Source organism: Muscardinus avellanarius, assembly GCF_963383645.1.
Source record: "Muscardinus avellanarius genome assembly, chromosome: 15".
In the NCBI taxonomy this organism is placed as follows: Eukaryota; Metazoa; Chordata; class Mammalia; order Rodentia; family Gliridae; genus Muscardinus; species Muscardinus avellanarius.
Window position 1 is genome coordinate 64,032,816 of NC_137801.1, and position 19,010 is coordinate 64,051,825.

The following is a 19,010-nucleotide window of genomic DNA, read 5'->3' on the forward strand; positions in this document are numbered from 1 at the left end:
CTTTAAACTGCTTCCAGTGGCCCCTGCTGAGCATTCAGAGTGGGAATGAGTCACACTCCAACTCTGCCATCAATCAGGCTGCTGCGGGACCTGGACAGGCCACCCTGTGTGTTGGGGTGGGGGCAGCTTAGGGAATCTGAGAGTGTTGTGAACCATCTCCCCTGGAGACACTGAGGATCATGGGAGTCATTTCAGGAGTGCCAAAGTTTACATCCTCTTAAGCCCATCTGCGGACCCCATAGGTCCACTGACCTGGATAAGAATCCCTGGCTCTGTGAGCCCTCACACCAAAGTGGGGAGCCCCACATGTGGATTTGTGTGTATGTGTGAACTAGGGACTGAACCCAAGAGTGCTCCCCCATGAAGCTACACACTCAGCCCTTTTTATTTTTTATTTTGAAACAAGATTTCACTAAGTTGCTGAGGCTGGCCTTGAACCAGCAATCCTTTTACCTCAACCTCCCAATACTGGGATTATTTTTAGGCATGCACTACCGTATCCAGTTTCATATGAGGATTTTTAAAGAACAACTTCAGCAGTTTATTTTTTCACTATGAAATGCAAAAAATGAATAAATAGAGAAGAAAGAAAATACAGATTTAAAAAAGAAGTAAATTATCATCAACCCACTACTAGTGAAACTACAATTACTATTTTAGTAAATATCAATAAACTATCAGTAAAATATTTTAGTAAACATCAGAGAGACCATCTATTTGTTCTCTCATTCTTTTTATTTTTTAAACTGGGGATTGAACCCAGGGGAGCTCTACCTCTGAGCTACACCCCCAGGCCTTTTTTATTTTTTATTTTGAAACAGAGTCTCCCTAAGTTACTGAGACTGGCCTCAAACCTGTGATCCTCCTGTCTCAGCAGCCCAAGTCCTGAGATTACAGGTATGTGCCACCATACCCTGCTGTGCCCTCATTCTTGACACATGTATATAGAAATTCACTCCTTTATATCAGGAATGTTTTTTGTGGTAACTCTTATGCATTATTTTATCTTTCCCTACTTAAGTATTTGTGTTGCTTCCTGTTTTATTAATATCATTATGTGTGCAAACATCCTTAATTATTTTCTTGAGCTAAAAAAGTGGAACTGTCTTACTCAGGAGGAGGCCTTGGTGCCCGTAGAACCGGGTCCCCAGACCCCCCAGGAAGCTGTGCTCATGGTGCCTGCAGTCACTGGTAGACGTCAAGGGTGCGGGAGACTCACACCCATGATCCCCAGTGGCCTCCTTAAATCAGCACTCTCAGAATGCTGATCCTGAGTGAGACTTCAGTTTGCAAAAAGTTAACAACTATCTCAGGCTGCGGCAACTGTGTCTGTTTTCAGGACCAGCCAAGGCACGTTGGGAAGTGGGCAAAATTGGCCTGGCATGTCTCCCCTCCCCCTCCCCAACAGCTACTTTCTCTGACTCAGCCACTCCACCCTCACCTCTTGGGTTCAGCTGCAGCTGCCCGCCAGCGGGCTCTAGGCTTTCTGTCCAGTCTCAGGGGTCAGCTACAAGCACGTGTGTGAACAGGGTCAGGAGAGTAGGCTGAACCCAGAGTTGGCTGTCCTGGATCAGACCCAGTAAGCAGAGGCTGTCACCAGCCAGGGGATGAGGCTGCAGGGGCATAAGGGCAGGGCATCTTAGGGCGTGCTCTGTGTCCTACAGGCTGGTCCTCAGAGACAAGACCAGGTCTCCCTGAAAAGGTCAAAAACCCATCTTTCATTCCTCTCTCTTCTCTCTTCTCTTCTCAATTTCTCCTCCTCCTCTTCCTCCCCTTCCTCCTCCTCCTCCCCCTTCTTCTTCGTCTTCTTTTCTCTCTCTTTTTCTCTCTCCCTGTCTCCTTCTTCCTCCCTCCTTCCCTCCTTCCCTCCCTCCCTTCTTCCCTTCCTCCCTCCCTCTCTCTCTCTCTCGCTTCTTTCTTTCTCTTTCTTTCTTTCTTTCTTTCTTTCTCTTTCTCTCGTTTCTTCTGTCCTGCACACACACACACACACACACACACACACACACACACACACGTGCTACTGGAGATTGAACCCTAGAGCATTCTACCTTCAAGATATACCTCCAGTCCTATATATATATGTTATTTGGAAACAGAGTCTCTCTAGATTTCCAAGACTGGTTTTGAACCTGTGATCCTTCTGTCTCAACCTCCCAAGTACTGGGGTTACAAGTGTGCACTACCATGCCTAGCTTATCCATTCTTCTTAAAAATTGGCACAATAAAGCCATGAGCCCAACACGGTGGCAGAGTTCCAGCCCTGTGCTTGACAACCTTGCTCCTCTCTGGGCCTCAAGTCTGCCGCTGGTGGCGGGTGCTAGGGGAGGGAGTGGCCATGGCCCGTGTCCTGCTGACCGCCTTTCTCTCTGCCCTGCAGTCGGACGGCTCCATCCTGGCGATCGCCCTGCTCATCCTGTTCCTGCTGCTGGCCCTGGCGCTGCTGTGGTGGTTCTGGCCTCTCTGCTGCACCGTGGTAAGTGCCCCCACCTTGACCATGCAACGCAAAGGGGACATGAAGTTCCGAAAAACACAAGTAGAGAGAAGAGGCTAAGAACTGAGCTATAGCAGTAGGTGGCAAATTTTACATGTTTTATACAATTTTATACAAAACTGACATAAGCTAGCATTGGTCATTGGAGCCACCAAGTCTTGAGCAGTCAGTATGGGTCAGGGCATGAGGTTTTCTGCAGGCACATGTGTTGGTAAAGCAGCTGATCTAGGTCCAGTGCTTAGGAAGGAGCCACAGCATCCATAGGATATCACAAATGGTGAGTGATAGCTGACGTGTTATAAATGTACAGTATGTGCATGTATATGTGTGGTACACACATGTGCACATGCTTGTGTGCACACACACACACACATACACAAGCACAAATATACACTTGTCAAGTTGCCTCAACCTATACTCTTCTAAGACCACTCCGGTCTTAGCAACTATTCTGTCCATCTGAGAGAGTGCATTGGGACCTCTTTATTTTTTACAATAGAGAACACCCACCTTTGCTTCATTAATTTACCTAGCATTTATAGTACACACCTTCTAAGTACCACTGGTCTAAGCACTTTAGTTAAAAATTCTATAAGAACCTGCCTTCCTAAGCCAGGTGTGGTGGTGCATGCCTATAATACCAGTACTCGGGAGACAGGGACAAAGGGATAATAGGTTCAAGACCAGCCTCAGTAATTTAGGGAGAGTTTGTGTCAGGGGTAAAATGCCCCTGGATTTAATCCCCAGTACGAGAGAGAGAGAGAGAGAGAGAGAGAGAGAGAGAGAGAGAGAGGACCTGCCCCCCTCCACTTCCCCCTCCACACACACTGCCCCAGCTGGTCATCTCTACTTATCTTCAGCCAGTGTGTCCTCAGGTAGCTCGGAACTAGAATAACCTGCTCTATGATAAAATGCCAGGCCCAAAGGATATATGCCTGGTTTTTGGCTTCTGTTCTCTGGCGTCTCGACCTGATAAAGCCCAAATAGAGAAATGTGCAAGTAAAGAATAAAACATTCTCTCTACCGTTGGGTGACTCAGAGTGTGTCTGTAAAGCTGAAGGGAGCTGGAAGGAGCCCCGTGTGGCCGCCGAGGCATGCCCTGTTCTCTGTATTACTTGCTCCAGGGAGGGGCTGGCAGGGGAAAATAGGCAGTGAGCCTCTCCAGGAGAGGGGCTCTTCTTCATTTTATCTCTGGAACCCACTTAGCACCCAGGCAAGGGGCTCATATCTGCATGTGGAACTGAGACCACAGACATGTGGCTTGAAGAGGAGGGGAAGATGGCTTCGGATGACATTTTAAAGAGGTGGCAAATGAAGGGGATGAGAAACCCGGCCAGGATGGGGACCATGTGGCAGGAACTTCTGGAGAGGGGTGATGAGGCAGACAGAACACACGTTGTGCAGAGACAGACCTGGGACAGACACAAGTCTTCAGTCAATTAGTACCATCCCGACTGCGCTGATTTGACCAAGATGCTAAACAGAGTCTCAGCCCAGCAGCTCCAAGAGTTAAATGTAGTTTTAAATACTTAAGGGTGCATAACCACTTTATTTTGAGGATTAAAAAAAAAATCCCCCATGAGTCAGCCAGAATGCTTTCTATGATGATTCAAAAACAAGCACATGTTCAAGTCCAGAATTCTGGAGAGAGAAAAAAAGTCAGAGTGGGCTCTTAAAGAAGAAGGGGGTGGGCAGGGATGGTGACAGCCATCAGTGAACACCAGTGCATGTATTGTGTATTGTGTACCTGGGCCCTTTGATTATTATAAACAGTTGCCTTGGGGTGGGGCTGCTAGGAACAATAAAACAACCAAAAAGTTCTCCACCGGCCACCAGCTATGTTTTCTTGGGTAAGTTACTTAACCCTTCTCTGTCTCAGTTTCCTCCTTTTATAAGGACAATAAGGAACTCATAGGTGGTAAATGCATAGTGCTTAGGAAGTACCTACCACATAGAAAATGCTGTGTATTCTTATCATTGAAATGTATTTTACTGAAATAGCAATCTAGTGCTATAGACCATATGGCATTCCATTTACATTGGTAGGAAATGTTTCTCAAAATAAACCTTTTGTTATTGGAAGCAGTGTTACCCAAGACCAGATTGTTTTGCAATATTCAAAATATTTTTCAATGAATTTATCTGGTTAAGCCCCTGTTGCTTTGGAAGGCAGCCAAAATGTCCTAATGTGGTTGGATTTTGTAAGTCCCAAAGGATTTCTTTATGAGGGAAGATCCTGGAGATTCATTGTCCTGTTTATGATGTCTATGAAAACTTCCCCCACCCCTACTTCTGAAAGCTGGCTGGGGCTCCGATGCCTGATGTGCCCCAAGCTATTTGTTGATTCCTTGCTGCCTGGATGGGTGATGGTGTTGGGGGGGGGGGTGGACAGGACATGAGCATGTGGCTTCTAAACCAGAGCGTGCAGGAAAGAGGAAGCACAGGCTCCCTACACATCCCTGGCCAGAGGATTCCAGAAAGTTTCTCTAACCAGAGTGACAGCACCCTCATCAGAGCCTTGGACTAACAGAAGACTGTCGTCTTTGTAAACGCTGGTCCCCAAAACTCCATCATGCTCCCTGCCCCCTGCCAAGCTTGGGAAATGCCCCATGACCTGGTACCACAGTGCATCTTGACATTGGAGGAAAAGACAGAAAGCAGGGTGGAACCTGAGATAGGTAGGGTGCCTGAGGCTGGTCTCTGCTCCAACCTGCAGCTGAGCCTCACAGTAACCCTTCCATGGCTGGCTATCGGGGAGGAGCTCAAAGTCCTGCAGGTAGCTAGGCGGCAGAGAGACACTCCCATTTACTCTTTTGGTTATTCTTTAATCGGACAGGTACCTACCTAATCATGAAGAGCACTGGTATGTGTAATGAGCAGTGTGAGCAGGCGGGGCGGGGCGGCCTCCTCAGCCCCGCCCTCTGCCTGCAGATCCTCTGCTTCCCACTGGTCCTGTCTAGAATGACTTCCTAGCATCTTGCCACCCTCAAGGGCCCCTTTCTCATCTGGGCTCTTAACTCCCAGCAGAATGGAGCCTAACTTAACACACTGTCTGCGTAGCAGAATGTCGTCTATGAGTAACGACTGATGAAGAAAGAAATGACCCAACCCTGGATGGAACACCTTCAGTGCTTCCCAGCTCACCTGTTGGTGCCCCAGTGTACTTTTGGCTTCTGAGAGTCCTACATTTAGTCCTGCATTTAGGTGTTTGTGTCACTGGCACAAGTACCACTCACACTGAAAGAGAGGGGAATCGGGCTAGGCACTCTGGGGTGACTTGAGTTTAAAAAAAAATTCAAACTAAGTATGGTAGCACACATTTATAACCCCAATACTTGGGAGGCGGAGACAAGAGGAACACAGGTTTGAGGACAGCCTCAGCAACTTAGCAAGACCCTGTTTCAAAATAGAAAGGTTGTAGCTCAAAGGTAGAATGTTCCTGGGTTCCATCCACAATATAAAATAATAGAGAAAGAAATTAAAATAGAAAGAAAGAAAAGAGGAGAGGAGAGAAAAGAAAAGAAAAAATCTGGAAAGAAAAAAATTGAAAGGACAGTGTTCTACCAGGAACAAATAGATCCTTGCCTCCGTTCCAAAACGGGTATTGCCAGAGCCCTTCTGGTCACGCCATCCCACTGCGCCCGCTCCCAAGTTTGCACCAATAATACTGAAATCTCTAAACTGAACTTTTCAAAGAGGAAAGTCAGGAAACCCAAATGAAAAGAGAATCAAGGAGGGAGGAAGTTGAAATACATTAGAAGAACAAATGTTGTAAGTGGCTTCAGTGTGTGGAGAGAAAAGTCAATCAGTAACATGAGGGCACTACACTGTTCCAGCAGCCCGAGAGCCACCGTCACCCCAGCTAGGAGCCAGTGCCCTGTGTGAGCCTGAAGCCAGGGTGGTGGCTTTCGGCACACCAGCAAAGGCCTTCGCATCCCAGCTCTGTTTCAGCAGGAAGCAAGACACTGTCAGGCTCTGGTTAGCAGTGGGCACTGGCTGCTCTTCATCAGAAATCCGGAGGACAGCTGGATGTGGTAATGCATACCTGTAATTCCAGTGCTTGAGAGGCTGAGACAGGAAGATCACAGGTTCAAGACCAGCCCCAGCAACTCTCAGCAACCCTACTGAGTCCTATCTAAAAGGAGTCCAATGAGGGCCCCCAAACAAAAAATAAAAGGGTTGTATAAATTAAAAGGGGGCAAAGCTCAGATGTAAAATGCCCTTGGTTTAAATCCTCAATGCCACAAAAAGAAAAGAAAAGAAACATTCTAGAGGACAGAATGAATGTGCCCCATCCCTTCATCTGTTGACCCCTGGTGACACTCTCATGAATACCCTCAATCCCTACCTCCCACCCACTTGCCCGCCCACCCCAGACCAAGCACCGTGGATTCTCCTCTCCTGCTCCCCAGGTGCTGATGGCCTCAGGAAAGCATTGCCCCAGCCTGCTGACTGAGGCCAGCGCACGTCTGTATGGTCTTGGGCACTGATTAGCAAACCCCTAAGTCACTTCACAGACAGGAATCCCTCCCAACTGTGACCATTCTCCTGGAGAATACGCCATCCTACCACTGGCCTTCACACTAAGTAGACAGCCTACTCTGCTAGAGGCTGTACCCTGAGAAGCCCTTTCAGTCCGACACCCTCGTGGCATGACCGGAAGGGCTGCTGGCACTTTCTAAAAGAGTGTAGTGCCCTCATGTTACTGATTGACTTTTCTCTCCACACACAGAAGCCACTTATAACATTTGTTCTTCTAATGTTCTAAGGTCCTCGTGTGTGTGTGTGTGTGTGTCCACCTCCAGCCTCCCTCCTCTCACAGCCTCACCCCACCGTCCCTGGGCACATGAATGTTTCAGACGCCCACTGTTCGTGGGGGAAATCTGAATATACCATGCATTTCTCTCCTATGGTCTCTTGTTTTCTTTTGCTGAAATATTTCCATCTTCTTCCTCTGCTCTACCAACAATACTTTCTTCCTCACAGGCCAGCTCAGTGATCACTCACTCCATCTCAGGAGCTTCCTGCACACCTTCTCCCTACCAGCAGTCGGCTGCTGCCTCACTTGGTTTCGGCAGCACTGTTTTCACACCCATCTCAGAGCATTTGTTCATTCTATCAGAGCATTAATTCATTCATATATATATATATATATATATATATATATATATATGTATATATATGAAGATACATATTCATTCATATATATGTGTGTGTGAATATAAAATTATATTATACATGTCATATATAATATATGTTTCTGTCACTATGCTATAAGCTCCTCCAGGGAAAAGAAAAATTAATTGCAGAAAACAATTCCAAAATGAGTACGGTGCCTCCTATGCAATTTATATGCTTTCCAGACTACACGAAAAAGCTGAGTAATCTTGGGGGAAAGGTTAGATACAGAATGAACCCCAAATCCAATAGAACTATATTGGGTGGTGGTTTCTTGACTGTTTGTATTAACATATTCCCTACACTACCTATATGTTAGAGGCATTTTTTATGTATCGAATGTTACCTGACAAAAGGCAAATTGGTTTCTTGAAATGCATCCATTTTATTGGGAGGTTAATGGTGTATCGGGAATCTGAGTGAGAAGATCTTGCAAGATCAAAATTCTAGAAGTCATTTGCACAGCTATGTGAAAAAGACATACTGCTAGAAAACTGCACATTTAAAAATGACAAGAGGTTCAATTTTACTTTTAAAAAATAATCCTACAATAAAGTTGCAGTTCTTCTGCGATCCAACTAATTAAACCACTGTGCTATTTAGGTCAACTCAAATCATCATATTTCTGCTCAAATAAGAGCAAATATTTTTTTTCAGCTCATTGGGAGAGGAACATGTGCATACACTCAGAATTTTTCCTATATAAACAAAATTCTGTTAAATTTCATTTTCAATGGCCTTGTAGGTATCATATGAACAACTTTTAATGAATTATGTAAAGGATCGTTTTTTAATTCACTTCATTGGATTTCAAAGATAGGTCAACAAATAAGCCTCCTGGACATCTCCAGTGACAAATTGCAGACACAAAATTAATGGAGAATTTGATATGCCTTAAACTGAAATAAAGTCCTCAAATAATGCTCTGCACACCTTGAAACATGCATTTAATTTGTAGAGCCAGACAACCAATCCTAACATCACCAGAGGGATTTACTGACAGCTTGTTTAATTAAAACATGACTCACACAAGCAGCTCTTTATCCAGGCATCTTGGGCCTAGCCTGATTGTACTTCCTTGATCCCTTTCCAGCCTCCACCCATCCCATCTGGGCACTTTCCACTCTACAGCTCACAAAAGTATTTTCACTAGCACACCCAGGTCTGCCATGACCGGTCCATCCCTCCCCTCCAGAGCTCCATACCACACCCAGTACTTTCTTGTCTCCACCTTCCCCCGCTGCCTCCTTCATCCCTGATGAGCCGGGCTGCATGCTTGCCCTATAACTCACCGACTTGGTACCCACACCTGCAGGAGAACTGGAAAGAGGCAAGCTGTTGTCAGAGATGATGAGGTTCCAATACCACATCCTCTGTCACTTGAAGGAATGAGCACATCCTTTATCTTTAGTCTCCTCATGTGAAAGTGGAACCACAGCGCCTCCAAGGTTGCTTCCCTAGATTCTCACCTTCTCTACATGAATCTATTGGAGATTCCCTGGCCTGTGGTTCTCAAGTCTGGCTACACATCGAAACCACCTGAGGATTATATGATGCAACTAACAGGGGCAGCATTCCCAAACTATGTCCTCAAGACAGCAATACCCTACAAAATGTGAATAGCCACACTCTAGAACAAGAGGTATTTAGACAGTAAGTTTTGAAAGACACTACTACACTAAGTTGAATTACTGTCTTTGTTGGAAGACTCCTCAGAGCCTCTACTAGCCCCTACTTGCATTGTGGATCTCCAAACTTATTCTGATCCTGGAACTCTTCCTTGCCTCCTCCCTACCCCATCCTCCCAAACACCAATTGGCATACTCACATCTGGAAGGGCACTGGTATTCTACCAGATGGATTTGGGAAACACAATCCTAGAGAATGCTGAGGCAGCTGAAGCTCCTAGATTCTGAGATCCATCCTCTTTCCTACCTTCCTCAGAGGCTGCATCAGTGCTAATGAGCTTGAAAGTACCATGCACATCGTCCACACATCCTCGCTCCCTGTTGCCCTGCTCACGCCTTGGTGGCACTGCTAGTGCCTGGGATCAGCTTGCCCATAGCCCAGCTTGCTCCTCCTCCCAGCATCAGGCACGCCGAATTCATGGATTTATTCTCCTACTTCACTTAGTACAGTTTCACCATGACACTGACATTTCATCTAAAGGAAAGTATGCACAACCATTTTTCTAAATTACCCTGTAAGTCGCCCGGGCCTTATCAACTCATGTCAAAATTCCTGCCATGGTTCTCACTTAAGAGATTGCTGAACATGTTCTTTTAAATAGACTCAGCTTCCCCTAACCCTAACCTGTAATTCCAGTATTTGGGAGGCTGAGACAGGAAGGATGCAGGCTTAAGGCCAGCCTCAACAAATTAGTAAGACCCTCAGAAACTTAGTGAGCCTCTGTTTCAAAATAAAAAAGGGCTCGGGTGTAGCTCAGAGGTTGAATGCTTCCCTGTGTTTAATACCCAGTACTAAAGGAAAATAAATAGTCCTAGTGTCAGGAAAATAAGCCAAAATTATTTAAAACTTGAGTTCCAAATGGAGAAAAAAAGAGAAAGAAATAAGCTGTGCTTCATTCCAGATCAACACCCTTGGCACCAGCCTTCACTAAACTTCTGCAGTGTTCAGTACCGCAGTACTTAACAATACCCAGCCAGCTCTAACCCACTCTCCATCAGCTATGAGGTTTCCATTAAACTTCATTGCTCTGTAGAGTGGAAAGATTGCTTGATCTGCCACCAGCTAGCATCTCTCCCTTCCTGAGTGTTTTCTACATTACGTTGCCCATTTTCCCTTGGTTTCTTGACTTTTAGTGGAAGACTACTTATTCCAAGGCTTAGGGATCAGAACGGAAGGCTGGAATGTCAAAAGCAAGCACCCATTCTATCTGTGATAGAACAGATGTCTCTTCAGATCTGGATTGGCATTTCTTCTATACACAACTCTACTCTGGTGACTTCTCCTCCCCTAGGACCTGCGTGGCCAGGGAGCTGGCCTCTGCATTGGCTGTAAGCAACCCAGAAGTCCCAGGATAAGTGACATTTTAAATAAAAGACTCCAAAACATTTGGGCCATCTAAATACATCATTTATTTGAGCTAACCCCTCAGAGCATGCAGGAAATAAACATTTAAGAAAAATCAACTACTCTTGACCTCAAAGCAAAACAAGGACAGCAAAAAATAAAAAATAAAACCCTATATAAAAATAATAAGAGTTGTTTTAAATGCAGATCCAGGCTCACAAGAAAGTAGGGGACATTTCCAGGGTCAAAGCAAAGATCTGGGGGTGAGGATATGAGGATCAGCTGGCAGAGGCTATTCAGGGGGAGATTTTCTGATCTCAGTAACCTGTAGGCAACTGGGTGTGGTGGTGCACACTTGTAATCCTAGTACTTGGGAGGCTGAGATAGGAGGACCACAGGTTCACAGCCAGCCTCCAAAACTTTGCAAGGCCCTCTACAACTTAGTGAGAACTTGTTTCAAAATAAAATAGGTCTTAGAGTGTAGCTCAGGGGCAGAATGCCCCTGGATTCAATCCCTAGTACCACAATAAAATAAAAAAGTAAAAGTATCATAGAGGTTTGCCTTAATAGCCTTTTCTGAGCTCTTAAAAGCTTGAGAGTACCAGGTACAATGGTACTGGCTTGTAATCCCAGTACTTGGGAAGCTAAAACAGGAGGATCACAGATTCAAGGCCATCCTCAGCAATTTAGTGAGGTCTTCAGCAACTTAGCAACACCCTGTTTCAAAATAAAAATAAAATAATATAGGGGTAGGAGTGTAGCTCAGAGGGGGAATGCCCCTAGGTACAACCCCAGTACTGAGAAGAAGAAAAACTTGGGAGCTGGAGTTGAATCCTTTGCCTAAAGTTAGATTCTTCCATGAAATGACAGGTTTGCTGTGTGTGTCCCTAAGAATTCTTGGTTCTGCACATTGAAAACAAAAAAGTGGTCACACTCTGAAAGAACTTAGGATCCTTAAGAGGAAACTCAAATCCTCTGGTAGATTGGTCCCTCAGCCCAGACCTCAATTCCAGAGGTGAATGTGAACTACACATGAGCTCACAGTCCCAAAGTACCCAAACCCCGAGGAATACTATTGCTCCAACTCGTCGGGGTTGTACTATACACATGGAAACACAAAGACCAGAAATCAGATGAAGAAGTCAGGCCCTGTCCACAGTATTTCCTTCACTCTCTCCAAAGTTAACAATCATTAAATAGCAGATGCACTAAAAATTCTCTAAGTGTCACCATTTTTCCTATAACGTGAAGTGTGTTCCTAAAATATCACTGAATTTTGGAATTTTGGCCCGTGAGTACAACAGCACTAATGATTCAGAGCAGAACTTCAAAACTAGATAATCTTATGAAGAATAATACACTAAAAAGAATAACAAAGTCAATAGAAAATTCCACTACTTTAAATACCTTAAATTCTTAAGAAGTGCTACAGTAAATGTAACTGTTTGCCTTAACTTTTAAAATATGAATATACAAGTTCAAAGCCAGCCTCAGCAACTTAGTGACACCCTCAGCAACTTAGCAAGATCCTGTTTTAAAATAAAAAAGGTCTAAAAGCGTAGCTGGGAGGTATATGCCCCTGGGTTTAATCCCCAGTTCCAAAAACAAAAATGAAAAATACAAACATGTAAAATGCCCTCATGGATACGAAGTTGAGGTTGCACTGCTGCTTGGAGTTGCAGAAAGAAGAAAGGACATTGTTGGGACCAAAGTGACACACACCAGAGGTGGATAGCTGTGACTCATTGTCTTGTTATTCCTTCTGCTGGGCTTAAAATAGAAAATAGGCTTTTGTTGATTTGCCAGGTTCCTCCTTTTATATTTTTAAGAGCTATTTATATGGTTCCAAATTAAGATTGAACAGCCAAGCATGGTGGCATATGCTTGTAATCCCAGCATTTGGGAGGCTGAGACATGAAAATCACAGGTTTGCAGACAGCCTCAGCTACTTAGCGAGGCCCTCTGCAACTTAGACCCTGTTTCAAAACAAAGAATAAAAAATAGGGCCGAGTATATCGGAGATAGAATGCCCCTGGGCTCTTTTCCTATAAAGCAGACTAATCTCTGAGAGTTGCCATCTTTCCTTTGGTTTTCAGCAGGATCTCCTATGAAGCCCTATTCTTTCTGCCTGTGGCCCTCACAGGACCCTGACCCCTCTCACCTGTCTCCAAGCTTCTCTTGCACAAGCTGAAAGCTCTCCTCCTCCATTCAGTCCCTGGTTCATAAAACCAGGACACACGCACCTATTCAGAAAGCCATATACAATGCTTCCATGAAGTACAGAATGCACGCACAGGACCATGATCAATGCTTGCATTGCGCAAGGGTAAACAGAAGTGAGAAACAGGTGAGAAATGTGTGGGTTTTGTGGTCGCCATGGCAACTGGGAAGCATCTTCATGTTCACCTGATGCTGTTCAGTGACACAAAAATAATCACCCCAGATTTTTTGTTGTATAATGATGAACGTTATTTGAATTTTACTAGTACCACCACAATAAAAAAACCTAAGATAAATCCTATTTCAAGCTAACATAATTTCTTTTTCTTAACATTAAACATATCACTTTTATTTTTGAGACGTTTGTTGGTGCAATGTAATTATGTATCATGAGTTTCAAAATGATGCAAACATACAAGCCCGCGTTGCCGGGTAATCTTTTTCCATACACCCTCCTTACCCTTCCTCTCTTCCCATGCATGAAGCTAACAATGTCAAAGTTTGGGAATTTGATTGCTCAGCTTACATATGACAAGTGACATATTGCTCAGCACATATGACAGATCTCATGCTATATGCTCAATGTGGTAACAACAGAGACTATGCATGTATTTTTCAAATTTTCAGGAAGCCTTCTTGGAAATTTGCTTGGAACATAAAGATGGAAGCAGAATATTGGCCCACAGTAGTGAGTTTACTTGGAGGCCAGAGCTTAGGAGATAGAATAGGTGTTTAGTGAAGTAATTATCCAATCTGTAGGGGATGGGATGGTGTCCCGTAAGGCAGAGTGATTAAGGGAAAGTCCAATCCAGGACACTGGTGAAATTCCCATGATGCATCTAAGTGTCACAGCGTGCTCTTAGCAGTTAGAACTATTAGCATCTTAGTTACTAAAGAAACATTTAGATGGAGGATTGGCAAGCAAGAAGTGAATCTTGTACCACGTGCTCACTTGAGAAGCAAGGAAGTTTAGGGTAATCAGAAATGTGTTCTTTCCCTTTGCAGGAATGCACCCTCGTTCATCCCAGAAATAGTGACTGGGTAACAAATACTGAGCTATATATCAAAGATAAAGCTAACCAAGTATGCCCATGGCTTCCGGGGGCTCAGGGTCCAGAAAGAGATGCAAACACAGCTTAGTGAGCTAATTGACAAGGGTGCAGACAGTGAGAGAGAAGATCTGTGCCCCTAATTTCCAAGGAGCTATCTGGCTGGGATTGCCCCAGGGTTGGGTCCAGGGATCCAGGCCATGCCAGGTCTGCATATGGATGAACACAGATGCTCGCTTGAAGAAGCCCAGAAGAGCCGGCAAATGGAGCTGAAGTCTTCTCTGTTACAGTACTGTGTCTGCCTCACCACGGGGCGGTGGAGGCTTGGGGCACCCTCACCAGGACACCAGCAGTGTTAGAAGGAAATATTTTGAAAGCTGATGTTTCTACTTAGCCATAAGCAAACAAACCATACCTCCCCCCATACCTAACTCATGTCTAGAGATGTTAGAGAAATGAGTTGCCGTGCTTCTCAAAATGCGGGCCAGCAAGGTCAGTGTCATTTGGGGCCCTGTTAGAAATTCAAATGCCTGGCCCCAGACCTGCTCCTGAAGCCCACCAGGTAATTTTGATCCTCAAGAGCTTACCATCCTCAAAGAGTTTACCTTTAAATTAGAGGACAAGGGGCTAATGTTGTTAATAATGATCTTAAGTTGTTCTCTTGACCTTGGTCTAGACAGAGGGCTACCTGCATGTCAAGAAGTTTTCCTTTGCAACCAAAGACCAGGCCTTTGGTGTAGAGGAGGTTGCAGGAGACACCCCAAAACAGCTTCTTGCAGAAAGGGTACTGAGACACTAGATACAGTTCAAGAAGAAAAGAGCCAAAACACAATTCCCTTCTTTAGTTCCACGTCTCATGCCATGGGAGGAGTATCTGTCTCCCTGGAGGGAAAAGACAGGAAAGAGATGAACTGTGAAGTTATAACGGAGGATTTCCTAACGAGGTGATGGAGACAAAACGGGGCGCTCTGGAGGAACATCCAGGCCTCCGTCCTCCTGCTCCCCATGCAGTGTGTTGGCCTGACCTCAACTTTAAATAAATTGTCCAGTGACCAGTGTGGCTGTCAGCTATGAAAGGAAGCATGCTCAGGTTAAAATGTGGACAGTCCACATTCTTTTTGCACAGGGCCATAGTAGCAATGGGGTTAACAGCGACCAAAACTTCACATTAGGAGCAACATTTCAGAAATTCTGGAGGAAAAGCATAATAAGTGAAATAAACTCTGCAGGTGCCTATTTCACCTTTACAGTTGGTAGAATAAATTTTAAGGGAGAGCTTCGTAGAGACTCAGCAGCTGAACTGGATTCACAAACCACAATGTCTAAAGTTTGTGGGCATCAGACAGCCCTTGGCTTATGCTCTGTTCATGTCATGCTAACTCCACACTTTCCATCACTACCATTTCCAAAAGACATATTCAGGGGCACTCATAAAAACTTGAATTTGAGCCAGGTACGGTGCTGCATGCCTGTAATCCCAATACTTAGGAGGCAAAGACAGGAGGATCACAGGTTTGAGGACAGTCTCAGAAACTTAGCAGGGCCCTAAGCAACATAGTGAGATCCTATAGCAAAATAAAAAATAGAAAATAGAGTTGAGGATATAGCTTGGAGGTAGTAGAATGCCCCTGGGTTCAATCCCTAGCACCAAAAAAAAAAAAAAAAAAAAAAAACTTGAACTTGTTTTAAATCAGTAAGAAGTAATGTTCCAATTGTACAATATTTTTCCTGGCCTTTTCTGACTTTTTATTTTATTCATATGACAGTCTTTGTCAGATCTGCCACCCCATGTCTTCCCGAACAGAAGTGAATAAAATCAGAATTAAAGTCACTGATGAAAGAGACAAGATGCATCTCCCAACTGATAGCAGTTTCAAGAAATTCTCAGGTAGCAGAGATGCACCCAAATAACTCAGAAGTTTCCTCCATCTCAGGTTTCTTCTTCTCGAAGCCAACTATTAGTGTAAAAGAGGGCTTTAGGGCAGATATACCACGGAGGCACAGGGTCACTTCCTGCCCACCCCAAACAGCAATCTGAGTGGTAGGACTGCCATTCAATTCTACCACGTTACACTCATAAATATGTTTGCCGAGAGGGTTTCCTTTTAGGTGTTTTACAAGGATCTCCTCAACTTTATTCGACTTCTCTTTGTCCCTCCCAATGAGGAAAGAGCCAAAAAGCCCACCCATAAATAAGAGAAACCTCCCCCAACCTGCAAAGAAGGAAAGTGGGTCAAATCAAGCCCAAGCTTGGCAGCAGGTGCTAGCTCGCATTCTGGTTGGAAATAAAGACTTTCTGGTCATGCTGTTTGGAAGCAAAGAATTTTGCAATTTACCTTTCAATTACGATCAAAGGCACTATGGAAAACAGACGCTCTGCAAGCCCAAAAGGGGGACCTGGGGAGTTCTGTGAGGTTCCAGAGGAGGTGTGCCTCCTGGCAGCCTGTCTAAGGAGCAGGTATTAACTAGGAACAGCACGAGGGGTGTGGCTGGGCCTGGAGGAGGAAGCCAGCCCTTAGGCAGGATGGGAGGCTACAGGGCATGTGGAAGAGAGTTTCAGAGGAAAGAAGAGAGCCAGGGCCAGGTGGTGCTTCATCCTCTGAGCCACAGGAAGCCACTGTCAGGTTTTAAGTATTGAAGCGTGAGCTCAGAACTTTGAGATGCATGTTTTTAAGACCACTCTGTTGAGCCAGGCTTCGGGCTTGAAATGGATGCAGGCTGTTACCCAAGCAGCTCTTGGTTGGGCTCTGGCTCTTGGTGGAGGGCACCAAGAAGGCCCACATGTCCTGTGCTCGGAGCACTTCTTTGGTTGTTGCATTGCTGGTCTTGGCACGAGAATTCGGCCCACTCAAAGACACCTCATCCAGCTTCGCTGCTTGGCAATAAATCAAGTCGAGTTGGGCCTGTCTGGATCATACTTTTAAAAGCTCTTTTGCCATCCTATGGGCCAGCTGCTCCCTGTCCCTGGGGGCTGGCTGATGGTCTGTGGATTGGAAGCAGCTGGAAGACCTCTTCCTCATTCCTGTGGAATATCCCCAGATACTGGCCCATGAGGCCAGATTGGAGGTACCCAATTCCTGAGAGGAGAGCACTTTTGCTGAAGTTGAAGTGCTCTGCTTATATTATGTCAGCAGGGAATCTAAATCACAAATTAGCTCCCTTTTGACTGATATTTAATAAGTCATGTATTTTGGCATTGTCTTTTGGGTCCTCTCTCCAAGTCTGACCCATTGTAGGATGTAGATATTCAATAAATACTTAATAAATTACATCAAGCAGCAACCCCACAGATGTGTGGGTCTGGGGAATGGGCCGCTTGAGGCCACTCTTCCTGGCCACTATCTTGTGCTGACACCTATGCGGTTGCTGACCTCCCCTGAACCTCCTGGCAACTGTCTGGATGTCAGCCTCCTGTCTCACTCATTTCATGAAGCTCTGGACTCTTGGCCTCTCCATCCAAAAACCATCATACATAGTCCTCCAGCACATGCAAGGGCTTATTAAAGATGTAATAAGGTCAGGAAGCAAACAAGAACGGGGAAGGAGAGGTCTAAGACTATACCCCATCTCTGGATCACTGCTCTGTACCAAGAGCATAACGCACACAGTTGCTCATCACAACTCAGTTCCTGCAAGTTAATGTTCTTGCTCCACTTTGCAGATGTGGACAGTGGAGCTTCGGACAGTCAGGGCCGGGTGGACACTGGACAAGCACTCTGCCTCTGTGCAGAGAGGAAGCAGCTAACAGCCCAGTGGAGATCAAAGCCCAGCTGCTCTGCCCGACCTTTTCGCAGCCAGGGAGCTTGGCATGCCCGCTGCCCACAGCACTGCCTGTGTTCCCAAACATCCTGCTCGCCCTCTCTCTCCCCTCCCTCCATTCCAGATCTCTGTCCCCAGCTCCTCACCCTGCCCTTCAGTTTCCAGGCATTTCCTGTTTTAAAATAACTCATTGCCCTGTGCAGTAACATGCCTCCCTAGAGATCAGTCCTAGGCAGTAACAGGCCTCCCCAGAGAGCTCCTGGAGGAATTCTGAGCCAGGGTTGAGTGGGTGAAAGAAATCACGGCTTCCCACAGTAGCCAGGAAGTGGAGGCAGATGAGATGATGGCTCTGAACCCCCAGAGACATTTCTCTCTGCCTCTTCCATTAATTAAATACCATACTTTCAGATGACCCTGGCTGGGTTTGTAGCCCATCCTCTATCATACAGAGATGACCTGACAGATAAAAACGGCAGGGTGGGTGGGTGACGGCCTAGTGAATGGGAGCGTAGATTATCCAGTCAGAGGGAACATGTGCTTAGCAGGGTGAGGTGAGGAGCCACTCGATACTGGCCAGGGAGCCTTGTCTATGGCCAGTGCGAGCTCCCGGGCTAGAAGAGTAAAGGATAGGTCCTGTGGGCAGTGCCTGAACACCATCTACAAAGGGCACAGCCCTGATGCTGAGACACCCAGAGACTTGTGATGAGCTTTGCACCTTCCAGAATCCCTCTAAAGTAAAACACTGCAGATCGGGCACCCAAAATTCTGATAACTAGCTTTGGGTGAGGGTGGGGAGTCCCCAAGAGATAGAATGTATCAAACTGCCATATAAAAGACCCTAAATCCAATCAACTTCAAGTACGTTCCTTTAGGAGTGGGGTGTACAAATCAGAGACAGGCATACGACAGGCACCCTCCCAATGCCCTTCTCCCCTGGGGCCTCCATCCTCTCACAGAGCTCCCTAGTACCTCTCTGCCCAAAATATCACTGTGTCTCCCTTCAGCCTTGAGGATGGACAGTTGCAGAGCACAGTCTTATAAAATTGTTATCCAAATCTTTGTGCCCCTGAATATCAGTGCCCTGAAAGAAATCCCTGGACATTCCTCCTTTGCTGCCTCCTGTCAGGAGCTGTTCTACCTGACCTGTGTCACGTCCTCTCCCCGCGGGTGCCCACTGGGGCCAATGGCAGGTGACAGGTTCAGGACCACTGGCTACCTGCGCGTGCTCTGTGTTTGCCTCATCTCTGCAGCACCATCTTAACTTCTGACAAACATCCATT

General features: G+C 45.6%; 1 protein-coding gene across 1 annotated transcript in view; it reads left to right on the top strand.

Moving 5' to 3' along the window:
- ANTXR1 (ANTXR cell adhesion molecule 1) overlaps positions 1–19,010 on the top strand; it is a gene marked incomplete at both ends in the record, with an annotated part of 238,604 nt that overhangs the window by 145,600 nt on the left and 73,994 nt on the right. Inside the window, one exon of the mRNA XM_080711616.1 lies at positions 2,378–2,473. Coding sequence (XP_080567742.1) covers positions 2,378–2,473 — 96 coding nt within the window. The remainder of the gene's footprint in view (positions 1–2,377; positions 2,474–19,010) is intronic.